The sequence below is a fragment of the Thamnophis sirtalis genome, unplaced genomic scaffold (assembly GCF_051295495.1).
Source record: "Thamnophis sirtalis isolate CommonGarterSnake01/CBP01778 unplaced genomic scaffold, rThaSir2_p1.2 scaffold_5, whole genome shotgun sequence".
NCBI lineage: Eukaryota > Metazoa > Chordata > Lepidosauria > Squamata > Natricidae > Thamnophis > Thamnophis sirtalis.
In genome coordinates, this window is record NW_028261385.1 from 65,497,846 (window position 1) to 65,519,116 (window position 21,271).

A 21,271-nucleotide genomic window follows, 5' to 3' on the forward strand; every position below is an offset into this window, starting at 1 on the left:
GCAGTGAAGGATTTCATCTTGTGTTCCTCAAATATAGGTAGATACTATCAAAAGGGAAGGTGCTTGCAGCAGGTGGAGGCACATACCTGAACTTTATGCATAAGTTTATGTTTGTTTGTTCAATACAGGTATAACTTAAAACTCTTTATAAAGGTATACTTATAGCTATACATGTTCAAGTGTATAGTATTTGTAAAAATTCATGTAGTTTTATAAAATGAGTTTCTTCATTTAGAGTATTAATCAGTTATTAACTCCATGAATATTTTTTTTGACCTGACAGTGGGTTTTTTATTTTGCATATGCCCAATATATATACACACATGATGTAGAAGTGCTCTTTAGAAAGTACATCATTTATTGTAAGGAAAAATTCCAAGATTGATTTCAGCAGTAGGTGGCTAACAACTTTGTCAATGCCTTAAATATTGATACAAATGTTTGATTTTGATTTGATTTTATTGGTCTTGTATGCCGCCCACTCCCGAAGGACTCCGGGTGGCTTAAATGTCTGTTTTTTGGATTCAGTCTTTGAACAAGATCTTAAGTATTCACTTTTCTATTTTACACTATGTTGCTTGAAGCTTCTCTACTTCCAATTTTCTTAGGTTAGAGTATCTGCACTTGCTTTGATGTATTCCACATGGTACAGGATTGGTTTATGTGGTTATGTGGTTAAAGCTGAGTCATGCTATAGTTCTTTGGTACAAAATCTATTAGTTCGCTGTGTGCAGGGCATTGATTCCCAGCCAATGTGGAGTATAGGAGTTCACATCCTTTGTCAACTCATCTTCTAGTTTCTTTTCATGGAATACATTTTGCAAGTGTTTAATCTTTTTCCTGGTGATTTCCAAGCCAACTGCTCTGTTTACCAAGCAGCAGCTAAACTCAATTAGCTGCTGCTTGGCCTCTTGGACATTGAGGCTGATGATTACAGTATCATCAGCTAAAACTGCAGGTAGATGAGCTTCTTGCCTTTATCTGCCCAGTTGAGCCATCTGAAAATTTCATTTGAGATCCATTGTGAAAAGCTTTAGAGAGATTGCATCACTTGTTGAATAACTTCATGTAATAGGATGTTGATGGGCAGTAAAAGATAGTGGTGTCAGTTAAGCCGTCTGCTGTTAACTGTTAACTGGGTTAACTTATTGATATCTTGATTTCTCAATGCATTTCTGGTTGCATTCATTTATATACTATCAGATGCTTTTTGACAGTTAGCAAATACCAAGTATAGAGACACAGATTTCTCTTGTTTGTTCCATTAACTAGTTATGCGGGGTTGTTGATAGTTGAGTATCCTTTGAGAAAATTGGTTTCCTTTCATAACCAGTGTCAACTTTTTCAAATTTTGATCATTATAACTTGAATGAACTTAAGAGCTTATGAGAAACTATGTTGGATGATAATTAGCAAACTTTTGGAGTCCCTTTTTTAAATATAAGAATTGTCTTTGAAGATTTACATTGGTCAGAGATGTCACGTGTGCCTAGGTAGTCATTAAAGAATGTGGTCAGTTGATTTATCAGTTTTGTAAACTTTAAAGATAATGATGTGTGTGGGCCTCTGGCCTTATCTGATATTGTCTGTCAAATTGTATGAAAAGCCTCATTTTTGATACTGTTAAATTTTTACATATTCAACATGGACATGGCTTTTTTTTTGAGGCAAAGATCATAATATGAAAATGCTTGCATTTTTCAAATATTCATTATCAATTGTGCTGCTATCCTTCTTGAAGGCTCCTCTTTCTGTTCCATTTCCTTCTGGCATTTTTAAATGCTGCTTCTCACTTCCTCCTTTTCACAAGTTGTAATTCAGTCATTTTCATAGTCTTCTTTTAGCTTCACTTTGCATTTCTGCTTATAGAATTTAATCCTGTTGAGTGTATTTTCTCCTTTGACCTCCTTCCTCTTCTCTAAGCTCTTGCTCTGTTGCTAATGCAAGAGCTTCTTTCAACTATTGTCTGAATTTTTGCTGCTGCTATGCAGTTTTTGAGTTTCCTGATGAGATATTCATATTGTTGGGATAGCACTAAGGTTATGATTCCCATTTTTTCCCCAAAATATTTTTAAGTACAGTTGTATCTATTGTCATTGTACTATCAATGTTGAGTCAGTGTACTATTTTAACATTTGTGATAATTTCATATAATTGCCCAATAGCAATAGCACTTACACGTATAGACCACTTCACAGTGCTTTACAGCCGTCTCCAAGTGGTTTACAGAGTCAGCATAATGCCCCCAACAATCTGGGTTCTCATTTTACTGACTTCAGAAGGATGGAAGGCTGAGTCAACTTTGAGCCGCTCAGAATTGAACTGCCAAATTACTGGCAGCCAGCAGAACTAGCCTACAGTACTGCATTCTAACCACTACACCACCATGGCTCTTAATATGTAGTAGATCTAATTTATTTTACAACATAGCTGCCTGTCTTTTAGCCAACTCTGGGTGGCTCCCAGCTTTGGTTTCCTTGTTAGGAAAATGCCAAGTCCAGCATTTCTTTGCTGATTTTTCAAATTAGGTATTCATCACCTACATTATTTGTAGCTTAGAGAAGGTTGCTAGTTGTTCATCATTTTAATTTGGTTCACGTAAGAATTTGCCTATGAAGCTTTTACTCATGTGGCTTGAGCTTACTCAAGCATTTATATCTCCTATAATTTTCTTTTTATGGACAAATTGGGTTAACTGTTATTCGGGTACTTTGGAGAAGCATTTGGTTTCATCTTTGTCACTGCTATTGTGGGGAGAATGGCATTGACCAATGAATGGCTGGTGTCATGCCCCCATTGAAGCCTGAATCTGCAGAGGAAGACAAGCCGGAGCTGGAGCTGATGGAGATCAATGGGGAAGCTTTGTTGTCTTCGGATGAATGTGGGGAGGAGCAGGCCGAGCCATCCCAAGCCCCTCAGGATTGGGACGGCTTGTTAGGGAGGAATGTGAGCAGGATGTCTGAGAGAGCAGTGGACATGAAAGATGGAGTTCAGGCGGAGTGTGGGGAGAAGGCAAGAACAGCACAGGCCGACCCAATGACTTGGAAGTAGAGCTCCCCACCCCTCTTCAAAAGCACACCTGGGGACTGAAATTTAAGGACACGCTGTGTGGAGGGGTATTTGTTGGGAACAAACACTGAATTAGTAGAGTTTGGTGTGCCAGTACAGACATTTGGGGTTTGCAGGACTGCTTGATTCTTCCTTACTTCATGGGCTCAATGTCTTGTTCCTGACATTGACAACTCAATACCTTGTTCCATACTTTGTGGACTCGTTGTTCCTTGTTTTGTGTACTCATTTCCCTGTTCTTTTCCTTTGCTGGATTGAGCGCAGCCAGACACTGTGTGCATGTGCACGCGTGCACGCATGGCGCGCGCACACACACACACTTACTCTGGGACTTGGCAAGAACATGGGAGTGTGAGGGAAATTGAACTCTCAGCTGGCTGTGTGACCTTTGTGCCTTGACCCGGGTCATCACAGTAGGTCTTTTGGGCCTTTTATCCTTATTTTGAGGGTTGAATGATATGGAAAATACTATAATGATTGTTTTGTGTATGTTGGTTGGCAGCACTTTAGATCAACCAATGCATTGTGAGCATGCACCTATATATGTTTCATTACCATTATTGTGCAAGTTTTGTGTTTTAATTGATAGCCTTGTTTTGTTCAGGCCAATGACAGGAATGTTGATTTTTGTGAGATCTTACTGGAGATGGTTTTGGTCTGGGATGGCCTGTTGAATCTGTCCTTTCTACCTTCTATCCAAAGACACCAAAGTTTTTGAAATTAGGTTAAGGGCTGCAAGTTTCCATTCTTTGGGCCAATTATTATCAGGTGTTTGAAGAATTTGGGGAAGGATCTAGTGCAGGCTTGTCGAACTGGTGGCCTACCGGCCGGATGCATCACATGCAACCCATGCCCACCCTGGCTCCGCAAAGGTAAAAAACATTGTAACATGTCACATGACATGATCTAGTTTGACACCAATAATCTAGTGGTTCTCTTTCTAATAGAAACCTGGACAGATAGTTTTTTTAAATAATGTATGGATATTGCTGGTGACTGCCTTTGTGGATTCCAGGTAAGGATGAGAGGTTTGTTCACATTTGATGAATATCATTTTTTTTATTTGCTATTTAATTATTTTCAGTTGAAAGTGTGAACAGATTCCATTGAGAAAAATTTACCCTGAGTTCATGAAAATTGAAGAGGTTATATTCAAGTAATTTTTACTTATAGAAAATAAGTTGCAAACAAATGCACAAAGCAGACAAAGGTTTCACATCCATGCTCTTTTAATTGGGAACTTTGGACTAGATTGAAGTTGCTTCATGTAAATGTCGATAGGATCAACTTGATTTTAAATAATTGGATATTGCCATTTTATTTTATATGATATAATAATCTATTACCATTTAGTGCTAGACTTTAATGAATAAGATTTTCAACAAAAAAAACTATTCAGCAAAACATAATTGTAGAAGTTTCTTTTCAATTGTGAGATAAAATCAAATAGAATACAGACAAATCAATTTTTTATGTTATTCTTCCTTTCTCTTGGTTTTCTTTTATGTGTGCATCTGATTCCTGATAAAATACTGTAAGTTATTTCCACTTCTCTATGGCCTTCTCTCTAACTCCATATTGCTTGATTATAGCTTGGCTATATTATTCATTTTTAACAAGCAAACATTTGGTTTTGAGGTTTGAGGCCAGGCTGTCATATATTGCTTACAGTAGGATGAGTCTATTGTTTGTGTTAGAAGTAAAAGAAATGCTGTGTTAAAAGAAGAATTCTGCATGCTGTATAAACTTATAACAAAAAAACACTGAATCTAGCATTGAAATGTCTGCTTAGGTTTTTTTACTTATCACCTTTTAAAAATGAAAGCAAATGAAAGAAAAATTAAATTCTAAATCTAGTAGTAAGTCATGTATTTGATTGTCTTAATTGCAAAATTATGGCAGTTTCTATTATAATAATCTGCTTGCCAATAGAGAGTAATATTTCTGTAGGGAATATGCATGTGCTCTTGAATATTATAATTGCTGCAGTTATTCAAAGCACATCCTCTCCAATCTTCTGCTTAGCATGTCAGAGGACTATATTTTCATTATTTTACATAGCTGTTTCAATGACCAATGGTAGCCGTTTCAATGACCAATTTTCAATGGTAATTTTTATTTTAGATTTTAAATCCTGGTTTTGTACTTGTTATAAATAACTCAAGGCAATGAACATACTTAATACTCCTTCCTCCTATTTTCTCCACAACAATAGCCCTGTAAGATGAGTCTGGTAGTGAAAGAATGACTGGCCCAAAGTCACCTAGCTGGCTTACATGCTTAAGGCAGGACTAGCACACAGTTTCCTGGTTTCTAGTCTGGGATCTTAACCCATTAGATCAAACTGGCTCTAAACTGTTAACTTTTGAACAGAACACAGACATAGAGATCCTTAATCATTTTTAAAGCTGAAGAACAATTTGGCATTTTGAAGGACTGCTTAAATTGTGACAGTAAATACATTTACACAGCATGTTTTCTCATTTAGATTGGCAACTTCTGTATTGGCAGAACATTTGGCAGTTTCTGAATTTTTTGTATCATTGGAAGGACTTTGCAATTGTTGGGAAAGAAGAGACGTCGATCATTTGTATTCTCAGTTGACGTGTGCCTTTCCTTGTACCCTAACTCATTTTCCTAGTAAACTAATGGCTGATAAATTATATGTTAGCTTTGTTTGAATAATAAGCTGAACTATAGTTAAATGTGGGTGAAATTTTAAACCAATGTCAAATTTAAAATTTTATGTCTTGACCACAATGTTATCCATAGTTCAATTTGTGTACCACATAAATTAAACCTAATCACATTTCAATGCGATATGTAGACCTGACTGTATTTAAGTCTGCAGAATGAAGTTCTAAATCATGAGTGTCCAACCGTTTGGCTTACCTGCGCCACATCAAATGAAGAATAATTCTCTTATGCTGCATATAAAATATACAATATCGTTAATGTATTTTTATTTATTTACTAAATGTATTGGCTGCTCATGTTACCATAGGGCCGTGATGGCAAACCTATGGCACGCATGCCAAAGGTGGTACGTGGAGACATTTCTGAGGGCACTCGAAGCATTGCTCTGTCAACTCCACACGAATGTGTGTGCTGGCAAGCTGATTTTTGACTGTTTTTTGTCCTCTGGAGGCTACCCTGAAGCCTCCAGATAGCGAAAAACCACCCAACGTGCAAACTGGAAGTTCGGGAACACACTTCCGTTTTGTGCATTGGGATGTTTTTCGCTCTCCGGAGGCTTCTCTTCGTGAAAGGGGGGAAGGCTTTTTTTGCACTTCCCAGGCTCTTAGAAAGCCTCCTTTGCTGCCATGAATGGGATGAGACAATCCTTTGGGATGAGATAAATCACATTAAAAGTTTATTAGGGGCCACATTACTAGCTGTTCAGGGCCACATGTGGGCCATGGGATGGAGATGCCTTCTCTTAAGCATATATATATATTTGTTATATTTATGCTGATAAATAAATAAAGGGAGACTAGTATAGATCTATTTCAAGCTATTTAGCTCTCATCAGCTAGCCATACCCAAGTTTGGGAATCGAACCTGTGCTCCATTGCCTCCCAGGCATGGAGTTAACCATTTGAGCTACAGAGAACGACTCCTTATCAGCCAAATAAGGCACATCAACAAATGTAACAAAAAAGGCAACAGTAAAAAATATTGGGTTTCTGTCTGGATGGTCTCTTGTGACGAGCCTAATGACAGAGAGTGGAAGTGTGACCTTCCTCCCATACTTGGGCATACCAGGGGTTGTGACTTTAAGTATGTGTGTTTTCATATGCATTAATTGTAGGTTTATGGTATACTTTGTCTTATAAAATATTTGGCACCTGAATGGGCCAAATTTCTGCAGTTGATATAATTGTATGGTAATCTGTTACTAAAAATGTTAAGTTAATTGAACAAATTAATGCATAATCTAAACTATATTTCTCCCTTTTTTTTAGTTTAAGGAAGAAATCTCCAAGCGCTTCAAGGCTCACTCTGACCAACTTGTGTTGATATTTGCTGGAAAAATCTTAAAAGATCAAGATACGTTGACCCAACATGGAATTCATGATGGACTTACTGTTCACCTTGTCATTAAGACACAAAACAGGTAGGCTGGTTTGTGTAAACCTCTGATTAATAGTTTTATTTCATCTTAATGACTCATATTATTTCAGATGGTTTTTTAAAAAAATAATAAAAACCAAATAGAAAGAAGTGTGCTGAATTCTGTCAGTTCTGAAGTATATTTGCTTTTTATAATAAGCCCCAGGAGCAAAAATCCTTCTGGAATATGCTTCTGAACAAGCTGAACAATTATAGCAATTTGTTCATTATCTTGCATCATGTTATGGCAGTTCTAAGGTTTCATAGCCTTTTTCATCAAACAATAGCTACTAATTAGGTTTGTATTCTTTCTGTTTGATTAGTTGAATAGATATTGTAACAGTATCAATGTTTTAAGTATGAGGGGTCCTTGGTGCTCTCTGAGCTTGGTTGTTTTCTGGCAGATGTTTAATTACCTAAAGTAGGTAACATCATCAGTGCTAGTGATTTAAATATATTTTAAGTAAGTTACATATAACTGTGATTAATTTAGAGTGAGAAGAGAGAAAAATTAACTAAGAGAATACTAATATTACACTGATTTGTGATCAGTAATATATTTGTTAGAAAAGTATGCACACCCATCACATTAATTTGAATTTCTTATAACAACATGATGTGATGTACAGTATATCCATTTTAAACGTCCTTTGAACAGAAAAAAGGGTTACAAATCAAATGATATCATGGGTTTTGTTGTATTTTAATTGATATGCTAAATACCTTGGCAACATAGTAATGAAGGAAGTAAAATTTTCTGTGTATAGTTTTGAGCAGAACAAAATTTTGGATATGACGCGACAAGCTTTGCACACTTGGATTGGGGGATTTTCTGTTATTCTTCCTTGCAAATCCTCTCAAGCTTAGCTAGGTTGGATGGTGACCATTGGTGGACAGCCATTTTTAGGTCCCTCCAGAGATGTTCAATAGGGTTCAACTCACAGCTCTGGCTGGGCTACTCTAGGGCATTAACAGAGTTGTCCCTAAGCCACTCCTGTTGTCTTGGCTATGTGCTTAGGATCATATCATGTTAGAAAGTGAGCTTTCGGCCCAGGCTGAGATCCCGAGCACTTTGAAACAGGTTTTCATTGACAATATCCCTGTACTTTGCTCCATTCAACTTTCCCTCAAGCCTGACCAATCTCCCAGCCTCACAGCATGATACTGCGACCACCATGCTTCACTGTTGGGTTGGTATTGGGTGGGTGATGAGCTGTGCTTGATTTCCTCCAAACATAAGATTTAGAATTGAGACTAAACAGTTCAGTCTTGGTTTTATCAGACCAGAGAATCTTGTTCCTCACCATCTGACAGTCCTTCAGGTGCTTTTTTGGAAACTCCCAAGTTGGCTTTCATATATTTTGCACTGAGGAGAGGCTTCCATCTAGTCATTCTGCCATAAAGCCCAGATCATGGAGGGCTGCAGTGATGGTTGTCCTTCTGGAACTCTGTCCTATCGTCACACAGGATCTCTGGAGCTCAGTCAGAGTGACCAATGGATTCTTGGTCACTTCTCTTACTAAGGCCCTTGTCTTCCAATTGCTCAATTTGACTGGGCAACCAGCTATTGAAGAGTACTGGTTATGCCAAACATCTTCCATTTGAGAATTATGGAGGCCACTGTGCTCTTTGGAACCTTCAGTGCAGCAGAAATTTTATTGTAGCCTTCCCCAGATGTGTGCCTTGCAATAATCCTGTCTCTGAACTCTGCAGGCGGTTTCTTTGACCTCGTGGCTTTGCTCTGCTACAGTATGCATTGTCAGCTATGAGGCCTTCTATTGAGAGGTGTATGCCTTTCTAAATCATGTCCAGTCAATTTACCACAGGTGGACTCCAATCAAGGTATAGAAACATGTCAGCATTGATCAAGATAAATGAGAGGCATCAGAGCTAAATTTCACATTGTTACAAAAGATCTGAAAACTTATGCCAATGTGATATTTCAGTTTTTTAAAATAAATTCATAGATATTTCTAAAATTCTGTTTTCACATTGCCATTATGGGGTACTGAATGTAGATTAATGAGAGAGAAAAATCAATTTCAACAACTATAGAATCTGGCTGCAGCATAATAAAATTGACAAAAGTGAAGGGGTCTGAATACTTTCTGAATGCATTGTAATTGTTTCAGATTATAGTTATGGTCATTTGTTCTGCATGCAGTACAATGGTACTGATCAAATAAGACTACTTGATGAATATGTCTTTTATAGTTTTTTTCATATTTCTTTGCACAAAATTATCCCATTCAAAACTATAAAAATATAGTAATGTTACAGGTAGTCTTTGACTTAGGACCACATACGAGACCAAATTTCCATTAAGCAAGGTGGTTAGGTCACATAAAATTTTATGACCTTTATGCCATGGTTGTTAAACGAATCACTGCAGTTGTTAAATGAATTACATGATCATTAAACGAATCCAGGTTCCCCCATTGACTTTTCTTATCAGAACCCAGCTGGGAAGATCACAAATGATGATCACATGATCCTGGGATGCTGCAACCTTCATAAATACATGCCAGTTGTCAAGAGTTTATATTTTCATATATCCTGAGACAGTGGAAATGCTGCCACAGTTGTAAGTGCACAGATCAGTTTTTTTCAACTTTTTGTGATGGTTCATAACCATCGTAATTTTGAATGGTCCCAAACAAATGGTTGCAAGTTAAGGACTACCTGTACACTATTACAAAATATGTACCATATTTTTCAGACTATAAGATGGTGTATAAGATGCACCAAGATTTCAAAGAGGTAAGTAAGAAAAATAAGTTTTTGTCCTCCTCAGCCTCCAGGAGCACTCTGCAGGTTTCGGCAGGGCTGGGGTAGGGCAAAAATGCCCTGTTTTTCATCAAAACGGGGGCATTTTTCCCTTCCCCCAGCCCTGCCGAAGCGTGCAGAGTGCTTGTGGGAGGTGGGGAAGGCAAAAACGCCCCCGTTTTGGTGAAAAACAGCCCATTTTTTGCCCATTTTTCACAAAAATTGGATGCAGGGGCAGGAGGCCAAAAATGGCTGTATTCGATGTATAAGGTGCACCAACGTTTCCATGCTCTTGGTGTCTCTGTGTGTCTTATACTCCGAAAAACATGGTATATGATGATTATCAATTTACTCAATTTAGATGGAGAGGACTTGATTTAGACTTGATTGAAAATAGCAAAGTCAGTGTATATGATCATCTTAATTTCCCTTTGTTTTTTTCTTCACTTTTCTCAAAGAAAAAAAAGTAAATTGTAATGCATTCTATTTGCATTGGAATGTCTGGAATCTATTGACTCATCAGTTGAGAACTGGCATGATCTTACAAGACTCTTTAAATCCAACCATAATTACTTTGAATAAAATAAAGTTAATCAGATATTTTTATCATGTTAAGCATGATAAATGAAAACTGAACTGCTGCTTTCAAACACCTTTCTGTTCCTCATTTTTACTAAATTTGTTCATTGCAGAAATGTTTTTTAAATGTTTTATAGATCACATGATAATTCAGCTCAACAAACAAGTACTTCAGGGAGTACTACTACCACCACCACAACAGCATCAACCAATAGTACCTCTACAAATCCAACAAATACCACACCATTTGGTTTGGGTAAGGCCCTTAATAAGGATAATCTCTAAATAAGACTTAATTTGGTGTGATTTGTGTTGTTCATTGCCAGATATATCTTGACTTTCCATATTTATAGTAAATGACCAGTCATGAATAATAGGAAATATATTGATGCATATATATAGCTAAATGGTAACTGATCTTACAAGTGTGTGTTTGGGAATTATTGTGAAATTTGGAAATATTGGTCCAAAGTTTCACACTACACAGGTTGTACACACAGGGATACTGTATGGATGTAAAACTGAATTTAAATAGATTAGGGCAGTGTTTCTCAACCTTGGCAACTTGAAGATGTCTGGACTTCAACTCCCAGAATTCCCCAGCCAGCAAATGCTGGCTGGGGAATTCTGGGAGTTGAAGTCCAGACATCTTCAAGTTGCCAAGGTTGAGAAACACTGGATTAGGGCCACAAACTATTCAGTGACCATTCAAAGTGGCAATGGCCCTGAACAAGGGGAACTTACAGCATCAAGGCAGTCACGTGATTATGTTTCAGGCACTTGGTAACCAGCTTGCAATTATGATGTTGCAATGTCACACAGTGATGTGATCACCATTTGGAACGTCCACTGTTGGTTTCCAATAAGCAGAGTTATTGAGATGCTGGCATTTTTATGAGATTATATAAACAAATTAAAAAAACCATAAATGTTCTCCATTCTACCAGGTTTCTGTTACTTGTGCTATATTTTTATTCTCTTGTAAGAAGCAAGAATATAATTCGACTTTTCTAACTTTTAAAGCAAATCATTATTTTTTTGTTAAGGTAAGAAGAAACAGTTCCTTAAGGATTACATTACCATTTTGTTATGAACAAAGGAGGGAGAGCCATATAGGCACAAACTGGTTTTCGGCCTAAAAGACAACTACTTTTAACAATGTCAGCAATCTTGCTGAACCACATACTGTCATCACATTTTTCTTTTAGATGCGTCAGTACAAATGACATTAACATTCATCCTTAAGTATTGGACACAATTATCTCAAAAAATGGCACAAAACAAAATTGGACAGCTAACAAAGCATACCAACTTATGAACATGAAACTTTCCTTAACTAAACAAACGCCTTATTAATAAAAAGTGATACAGAAATAAATCCTGAAACAATATTTAATATTTTTGTTGTTTCTTGAAGGTGGTCTTGGAGGACTTGCAAGTCTGAGTAGCCTAGGTCTTAGTACCTCAAACTTTTCAGAATTACAAAGTCAAATGCAGCGACAGCTCATGTCCAATCCAGAAATGATGGTTCAGATTATGGAGAATCCCTTCGTTCAAAGCATGCTTTCAAATCCAGACCTAATGCGACAATTAATTATGGCCAACCCTCAAATGCAGCAACTGATACAGAGAAATCCAGAAATCAGTCATATGCTCAATAACCCTGATATTATGCGACAGGTAAGTTAACAGTTTGATCATACAATAGGTATTAGATCATGACTTTGTCACCGTAAGCAGTAAATTAATAGCTTATAATTAATACATAAAATATAAGCAAGAGCATAGTTCATTTATTAATCATGCATGAGATAATTATATATATATATATATATATTCATTTTGTTGTTGCTTTATATTTATACAGATGAATTCAAAGTTGGTTTATAATGATTCATACCTTGGGCCAATCAAACTTAATATTGCCAATCATCTGCATTTACACCAAACATTTCAAAGATGTTGCAAGTTCTTCCGTTGGAGAAGATTTGAACTCTGGACTCTCAAAATACAATCTTAATCACAGAATATTTATATTTTAAGCATGTTCAGATTGAGCGCAGTTTAGTCACTCATCATACCTAATCAAAAATTATTTGGTTAACCCTAGATATCATGAATAGCCATTGCACTTTTACTATACATCCTTTACATACCGTATTTTTTGGAGTATAAGATGCACTGGAGTATAAAACACCAAGATTTTGAAAAGGAAATTTTTTTAAAAAGTAGGTAGGTAGATAGAGGGATAGAGAGGGAGAGAAAGAAAGAGAAATACAGTAGGTAGGTAGAGAGAGTAGGTAGGTAGGTACGTAAAGGGATAGAGATAGATAGATAGATAAATACAGTAGGTAGGGAGAGAGAGTAGATAGGTAGGTAAATGTTTCCAGGTGTATTTATCCATGTGCTGGAGAAGGAAATCGCTGACAAACCTTAAGACTTTGTTTCTGCTGGAACAGCACTTGATCAATGTAATTCTCATCAGTTAAAGAGCTTTCCAAGAGGGGAAAAAAGTTTTTGCACTCTGCAAACTTCCAAAAAATTGGGGGGGGGGGGAACGGCCCATTTTTTGCTTATTTCTGCCCTCCCCAGCCCCCGGGAGCTCTCTGAAAGCCTCCATAAGGGTATGCACAGCCATTTTGGTGCAGGGGGTGGGGCTTCGGGAGGCAAAAAAATGCTGTATTCGATGTATAAGACGCACCCAGATTTTCAGCCTCTTTTGAGGAAAAAAGGTGTGTCTTATACTCCAAAAAATAAGGTATTTAAAAATACAGTCTGTTTATTTATCAAATTTATACAGCCATTATCTCAATTAAGTGACCCTAGGTAATTTACAAATACAAGCCGTGCAGGCATAGAAAAGAAACATAGGTAAAAACAAATTTTAAAAGTTTTAAAAAACGCAGAAGGAGCATCCTCAAATCACCCATAGTCCCTCAAATTTGCATGCTATTCTTAGATCCCAATGCCGGCTGGCAGAGCCAGATCTTGATGATTTCCAGAAGGCCGGAAGTGTGGGTCTGCCTCACTTCTAGAGGCAAGATACTCCATAGGGCAGGGGCAATGGGAGAGATGGCTGCCTTCCTAGACCTCACCAATCAAAATTCCTTAATAAAGAGGATTCACAACATACCTTCTCTGCCTGACTGGGTCAGATTGGTTGATGTAATTTGAATGAGACGTTTTTCAGGTAGCCTGGTCATGCCATGATGGGCTTTAAAGGTAATAACCAACCCCTTTAATTGGACATGGAAGCAAACTGGTACCTGGTTCAGCTTAACAGAGTTCTGCTCCAGCTGCAGCTCTCGGATATTTTCAAATGCAGGCCCATGTAGAGGACAGTCCATGTTTGTGCTGCAGTTCCAGAGGATCCTGGCTGAGATACATTATCTAGATCTAGACTTTCCTTCCCCAAAAAGGGAAGTTGGGAGAGGGGGGCAAAAATTATTCAGAATGGTGGGTCCAACAATGGCTTCTTGAGAAGGAGGTTCAGGGGCACCTTTTTAAATGGTGCCAAGAACATCCCTTCCTTCAATGATGAATTATCCATGCTGTTATTAGCTGCATCCAGAGATAAGAACACAAGAAGAGCTGCTCTGGATTAGCATCTTTTGTAACACTAAAGCTAACCAGGTAGATTCACACACGTGGATAGGACAACAATAGCAATGTTGAATGTTGTTTGTAGCAGTAGGCATTTACACTGTGTTGTGATTTGGGAAAGTAATATATAACTATTTATAACCCAAATTCAGAAGGCCTTATTTATCAGCTACAGTTGGAATTGGCAACTTGGTTATTAAGTGAAGTGATTGCTAAGTGAAAATCACATTACAACTGTGCTTTACTTCAGCTTTCCTTTGCTTCACAGCAGGACTGTCAAACTTGTGGGCCGTGGGCCAGATGTATCACGTGCTGGTCATGCCCACGCCTGGTTTAGCGAAGGGGAGAAAAGTCACAATATGTCATATGATGATGCCATCACAGCGCGAGTTTGACACCCCTGCTTCATAGCATTAGAAGGATATGACCTGAAACAAATGGGTGAGCCCAAATGGCTGGAAAGGTTTTTCAGAATGCAACTTACAAGGAAGCTAAATAGAACAAATCTCATAGTCCTTTTCCCTATTCCTTTGCTCTTTGGAATGCTCACCCTGAGGTTGGGATAATTAGCAAGAAGAGAATTAATGTTTAATGTTTGTATTTACATCCATTGGAAAGGAGAATAGAGAATTAGAGAATAAGCAGACACACAATATATAAGAAAAGGAACATTTTCCATTTTCCTTATTTTTTTGCAATTCAGACAGAAATGCTATTTATGAGATCAACTATCAAAAATCTCCTTCCTTGCAGATGTTTCTTTCTAGAATTTCTCCTTATTTTTTGTTAACATCTCTCACAATTAATCTTAATTACAAAACTATTATACTTTTGTAGGTTAATAAGCATGAAAGTGGTCTTTGGAATAAGCATGAACATGGCCTTTGGCTCCTGATATATGTATCTGTTGGTAGAATTGTTCTTTTCTAATAGAGCTTACTTAACCTTTTTAGACTTTGGAACTTGCTAGAAATCCTGCAATGATGCAAGAAATGATGAGAAATCAGGATCGTGCCTTGAGTAATCTTGAAAGTATACCTGGTGGCTATAATGCTTTGAGACGAATGTACACAGATATACAGGAGCCAATGCTGAATGCAGCACAGGAGCAGGTGAATAATCCTAGAACCTTAATTAAGCTGAAATTAACTGGCTAACTTAATCCTTCATTTTATTTGATGGAATGAAAATTGAGTTCTTTCGTCTTGCCTTCAAGAATTTTAGTATACATATCCTGCTAAGCTATAAAATGAGGAAATAGAAAAGCTACTACTATGGTGTCATTAGACACATAATTACTGTATTTTTCAGACTATAAGGTGTTCTGGATTATAAGACGCACCTAGCTTTTGGGGAGGAAAACAAGAAAAAAAATCTGTCTCTGCCTCCCAGTAATTTGCCTCCTTGTAGCAAACAGGAAAGAGCATAGTCAGCTTCAGCACAGCCTGATTTAGCAGGAGAACTGATTGGCAGTTGGATCTGCCTCCCAGAATACTACTGATTAACTGTTCCAGGCTTTGTGGATTGCTGCCGCCCATTGGCAGCAGCACCCATCAGCACTGCCAAATATCCGTGCCTCTGCATTCCCCATTTTCGACCTCCACACCTCCCCTTTTTGGCCCATTCCAAGCAGCGGGGATACCCACCACTGTCACTTATCCCCGCCGCTTGGAACAAGCCAAAAATGGAGCGTGCAAAGGCCGAAAATGGGGTGCACGGAGGTGGCAATAGGCAGCAGCAGTGATCTCATCAGCCTCGAACAGCTAATTGGTAGTATTCCAGGAAGCCAATCCCACCACTAATCAGCTGCTTGAGCTGAAGCTGACCTGGCTTTGTTGTTTGCTGCAAGGAGGCAAATTGCTGGGAGAATAGGAACTGGCAGGTGGGTGGGGCTTCGGCAACATTCGCTTTGTAAGACACACACATTTCCACCCAGTTTTGGGGGAGAAGTGCCTCTTATATACCGAAAAATACAGTACCTATCATGTGATACTTTCATTTTTGAGAAACCTTTTTTGTAATGGTGCTTAAAATAAGAAATGTTTAGCAATGAATATCTAGCTTCTATTTTATTTTTTTCCTTTGATGCTATGATGAATTGCTGAACGTAATGTGCTGCTTAATTAAAAAATCAAAACCCTTGTCTTAAATTCCTTCAAATAATTTATAAAGTTATTTCATACTATTGCTCTAAAACATTTTTTCAGATATTCTACTTAATGTAGAAACGTTTGGGGACAGTATTGTGCAATTGTGCAAAATAGTGCAAGAATCAAAAAGTAAGGTTGAAAGTAAATATTTAAAAATTGCAATCATATTGTTTAGTTTAGTTTAGTTTAAGTTTATTTATAGGCCGCCCTTTTCCCTGAGGGGACTCAGGGCGGCTTACAACTTATATAGGAAGGGGAAACATACAATGACATATAGGACAATACATAATTAAAAGAATAAAGCAACATTCATCATTCGGGCGGGGATGGATTATAATCTTTAACCCCAGGCCTGACGGGATAGCCAGGTCTTGAGGGCTGTGCGGAAGGTCTGAAGGGTGGTGAGGGTACGAATCTCCACGGGGAGATCGTTCCAAAGGGTCGGAGCTGCTACTGAAAAGGCTCTCCGCCGCGTAGTTGCCAGTCGACACTGACTGGCAGATGGAACTCGGAGGAGGCCCAATCTATGCGATCTAATGGGTCGCGAGGAGGTAATTGGCAGGAGGCGGTCTCTCAAGAAACTCACTCTCAGGATTTCATGTAATTATATAAAAATATCAGAAGTATATGTAATACAATATTGTCTTGATTGAGATGAGAACAATGAAATCCCATAATATTTGATGATCTTGTAATATAGTGATCATTTTTAATTAAATAATGTTTATTTAAACTTTACGGTTCCGTGGACATCACTTGTGATGAGTGAGAAATCATAGACGTGTTGGCATCTCGTGGACATAGCTTTGCTAACTCTGTGGCTAGAGGTTTTCTGTACACTCTTGTTTGCTTTCATATATAAGCCAAACATTCCCAGAAGATCTCTAACAAAGCAGAAAATCTTCAACTCTCATCTGATGAGTCTTAATGTAAAATCTTAGAAAACAATTTTGAATAGGTTGATACGGGTGAGGCCATCTGTGGAACAATTGGGTTACTTTGGTTCTGCAAATTTAATGGACCATTCTTTTTCCAGAGGAATTGGGTTTTTTTTCCTGCTTGGTAAATCTTTTTTCTTTCCTAACTTTTTTATAGTTTGGGGGCAATCCGTTTGCTTCATTAGTAAGCAATTCATCAGGTGGAGACAGCCAGCCTTCTCGCACAGAAAACCGAGACCCTTTACCAAATCCTTGGGCTCCTCAAAGTACCACACAGAGCTCCCCAAACAGCAGCAGTAGCAACAGTGGAGATACTGTAGGAGGCAGTAGTGTTGGAAGCAGCAGCACTGGACAAAGCACAGGACAAAGCACAGGACAAAGCTCAGCAATGCCAAATTTGGGTCCTGGGCTAGGAGGTATGTTTACATAACAACTTACTTGATTTTCTCGAAATAGCAATAACACTGAGCAACTTAGACTTATATACCGCTTCACAGTGCTTTATAGCAGTTTCCTTTACATAGTCAGCATATTGTCCCCAATAATCTGGGTCCTCATTTTACCAACCTCGGAAAGGTGGAAGGCTGAGTCTATCTTAACCCAGTGAGAATTGAACTGCCAAACTACAGGCAGTCAGCAGAATTAGCCCTCAATACTGCATTCTAACCACTGTGACACTAGCTCATTGCTCAAATTACCTATCTAGAAAGGCATGCACGTTAGTCCTGTTCTAAATTAAGTTGCGTGTTAATGAATTTGGATTGCAAATTAAATACTGCTTATTGACTATTATTAAATAACATGGTATCTTATCCAAATATGCTTTTTCAAGAGGCAATTGGATTTTCTTATTTTTCTCTGAAGACGTTTCACTTCTCATCCAAGAAGCTCCTTCAAAGCTGAAGATGAGCAGGGAAATGTTTTCAACAAAAAACCAGAAAGTCCAGTTGCCTCTTGAAAAAGCACCTTTGGGACAACCATGACCTGGATGACTGAAAATATCTATAAGCATGATATTTCTTCATTTATCTTGACTGTTGAATTGCATGTTTGTTTGGTCCTGGGTGATTAAAATAATTGCACTGAATAGATGGGTGGTCATCTAAGTCAAAAAGAGAGAGAGATGATGCCATGGCATTGTGTTGCTGAAACTTTGTTTTCCCCTTTCAAGCTGGTATGTTCAACACACCTGGCATGCAGAGCTTGTTGCAGCAAATTACAGAAAACCCACAGTTGATGCAGAACATGTTGTCTGCCCCTTACATGAGAAGCATGATGCAGTCACTGAGCCAGAATCCCGATCTTGCAGCCCAAGTAAGTCCTTGACAAAAATCCATGCTGAATTAGAATTCACCGGTGGTCTTTCCCACAACTAGTAAAATGTGGACTTCTATTAATCTACTACATTACATAGATATATGTAATATAATAGATTAATTTATATAGATATAAATAGCAAAAAAATTACCACTTTGGTAAGTTGCCACTTTGTTCCTTATCCTCTGGTCCAAGTGATAATAATTAAAATACCTGATATTTTCTCCTGAATTCAACAAAGTTTTAATGACCATTTTGACTTCATTGTTTCCAGCCACAGTCACTTCTGACCTGTTTTGAAATTGTTTTTATTTATATTTGATTTTTCAAAGATCTTTCAAGACATCCAGTGAAATTCAAATGTACCTTTGCTTCTATCACCTCCAGTGCCAAGTATTTTAGCTATACTTGTTGTTTTGTAAATACTAATTTACTAAATATTATAACATGCTAATAAAATTTTGAACTGCCTGAATTAAATCTCTGAGAAGTCAGAGGAGGCCTAATGATTGGTGCTGGTTCTTTTGTGACTTTTGTAAGCCCTTATTCCTTTTGTAAGGAATAAGGCACATGGGGGGGGGGGAATGCTAGGAACCCCCTTTTTCTTAGGCAAGGTGTATTTTATCAATTTGCCTTGTACACACTTCTTAGTAATGGACTATGCAAACTTTTACCATTGGGGTAAAAACAAGCTGTTTTCCTAGCACATTTATTAATAAGATAAAAACTAAAAATTTGAAGAGATGACATCAAAGTAGGCTTAAACAAAGTGACTGTCAAAAGGATGTTCAAGTGGAAAAATCAGATGGAAATGTATAAATATTTGTGCTCAGTGAAGAGGATAAAAAGAAATTTAGCTAATTAATAGATTGAGGAACACAGTTTTGAATGATGAAAGGTGTGGTAAGTTGAAAGATGAGGCAGTAAATAGGCATAATAAGGTGTGGAATTGAGTGGATTGAGATGAATTAGGTAAGAATATAGAAGCTTTATTCCTACCAGAAGTTTGAATCTTTCATTCTACTGAGCTGTGATTTATTTTAATTATTGTTTGAACAAGTTTCATGTAGAATACTGACCAATTAACCATAGCTTACAAACTACACACTGGATTGACACATTGCAAATCATATTACCATGATAAACTCAGCTTTTGTCTATAATATGTATATTATATATTGCTTTGCTTAATAGTCCTTGATTTACGACTGTAATGAAGCCCGGAATTACAGTTGCAAGTTGTGCTGGTCATTAAATGGGTCACACATGATTGCACTTTATTTTACATCCCATTTTGCAGTGGTCATTAAGTGGATCACTGCAGTTGTTAAGCAAGCACTATGGTTGTTAAGAAAATCCATTGTCTACAATGGGCCTTTTCACAGGAAATCAGAAGTTAATACAGGTTTCCAATAAAAACGGTAAGTTGCAATCACGTGACCTCGGGACACTGCAAATAGCTATAAATGCGAGTTGCCAAGTTGCCAAAATATAATCATGTGACTAGGGGGGTTGCACAGTAACTTCAAATCTGCATCATAAGTAGCCATGTGGAGGTGCATCATAATTTCAAATGGTCACTAAGCAATTGATCATAAACCAAGAACTACCTACATGTGTCTGTGCCTCTTGCCTTGCTAGGTAAGGAGAGAGTTCAACATACATGAAAGATCGTATGGCTTCAGCATATGTTTGCTAAGTGGAAGTTTACCTGGGTTTTATTTTGTTTTATATTTATTATATTATATTATTTTTAGTGTTTTATGATGATAAAATGTCTGTTTATCCCTACAGATGATGCTGAACAACCCTTTGTTTGCTGGAAATCCACAGCTTCAGGAACAAATGAGACAACAAATTCCAACTTTCCTTCAACAAGTAAGTCAAAAGAGGATGTTAACACTGCATCTGATAATTATATTAAAAGATATGAAACTTTTCACAGATCATTGAGCTACAATCTGATCACCTCTAGTATTTAAGAAAAGGGGTAATTCATCCTTTTGAACTTTTCTGTTGTACAGGAATAGGTGTCTTGTGTATTCTTGCAACTTGTTTCTTTGTGAATCCTTTAGAAAGTCTTCTGTCTGCACTGCTGAAAATTCTTGTAAATAGTTTTCACTAGTTTCAGCCACAAAATGCATGAAAATTGTAATGTAAGTCAAATAATAGGCTTGCCTATAACTTTAAAAAGTCTTCCCCTAAAGTTAAAATCATTGTTACATCCAGTGTTGTCCTCAAACTCCCAGAATGTTGCCCATTTTTAAGAACTTTATTGTACTTTAGTGGTACAATTTGCATAATGAAATATTTCTTTCTCCTTCATTTGTATTTAAAACTTATTTAGAAAGTATTGAAGGAGATTCACCTAGTGCTGTGAGACAATTGATAAACAATTTCCAAAAGTGATTAGAAAAGGAAGTAAAGGCAATCTCCAGGTTAAGAATGGCCAACTTACGGACAACCTGTACTTGTGAACAGGCTGTCTGTTACTAAAAGTGGCAAACGCCAATATTTGTCTTTGAACTGACAAGCCGCTGACACCTGTTTTTAATATACAGCTTGTTTTCAGAGGTTAATAAAAACATTGTGCGGTTTCAACAGTTTGTCTGCTCAAGGAAGGAAAATGCCATCTGCCATTTTTAGTAATAGGCAGTAAGTAACTACCAGTTCCATCTTATGTACAAATTCAAGTTAAAGACAGTTAGGAATGGAACTTGTTCTTAACCTGGGGAT

The 21,271-nt window shown here is 37.5% G+C and overlaps 1 protein-coding gene across 2 annotated transcripts in view; it reads left to right on the plus strand.

Annotated features, from left to right (window-relative positions):
* The window catches only part of UBQLN1 (ubiquilin 1), a 40,760-nt gene that overhangs the window by 3,877 nt on the left and 15,612 nt on the right, over positions 1 to 21,271 (plus strand). For both annotated transcript variants that reach the window (XR_015696714.1, XM_014072101.2), the window contains exons 2-8: positions 7,035 to 7,186; positions 10,665 to 10,783; positions 11,945 to 12,207; positions 15,084 to 15,242; positions 17,376 to 17,634; positions 18,390 to 18,532; positions 20,330 to 20,413. Coding sequence is in view for 1 of the 2 variants with exons in the window: in XM_014072101.2 (XP_013927576.1) it covers positions 7,035 to 7,186; positions 10,665 to 10,783; positions 11,945 to 12,207; positions 15,084 to 15,242; positions 17,376 to 17,634; positions 18,390 to 18,532; positions 20,330 to 20,413 (1,179 nt within the window). In the remaining variant the exon portion in view is untranslated. The remainder of the gene's footprint in view (positions 1 to 7,034; positions 7,187 to 10,664; positions 10,784 to 11,944; positions 12,208 to 15,083; positions 15,243 to 17,375; positions 17,635 to 18,389; positions 18,533 to 20,329; positions 20,414 to 21,271) is intronic.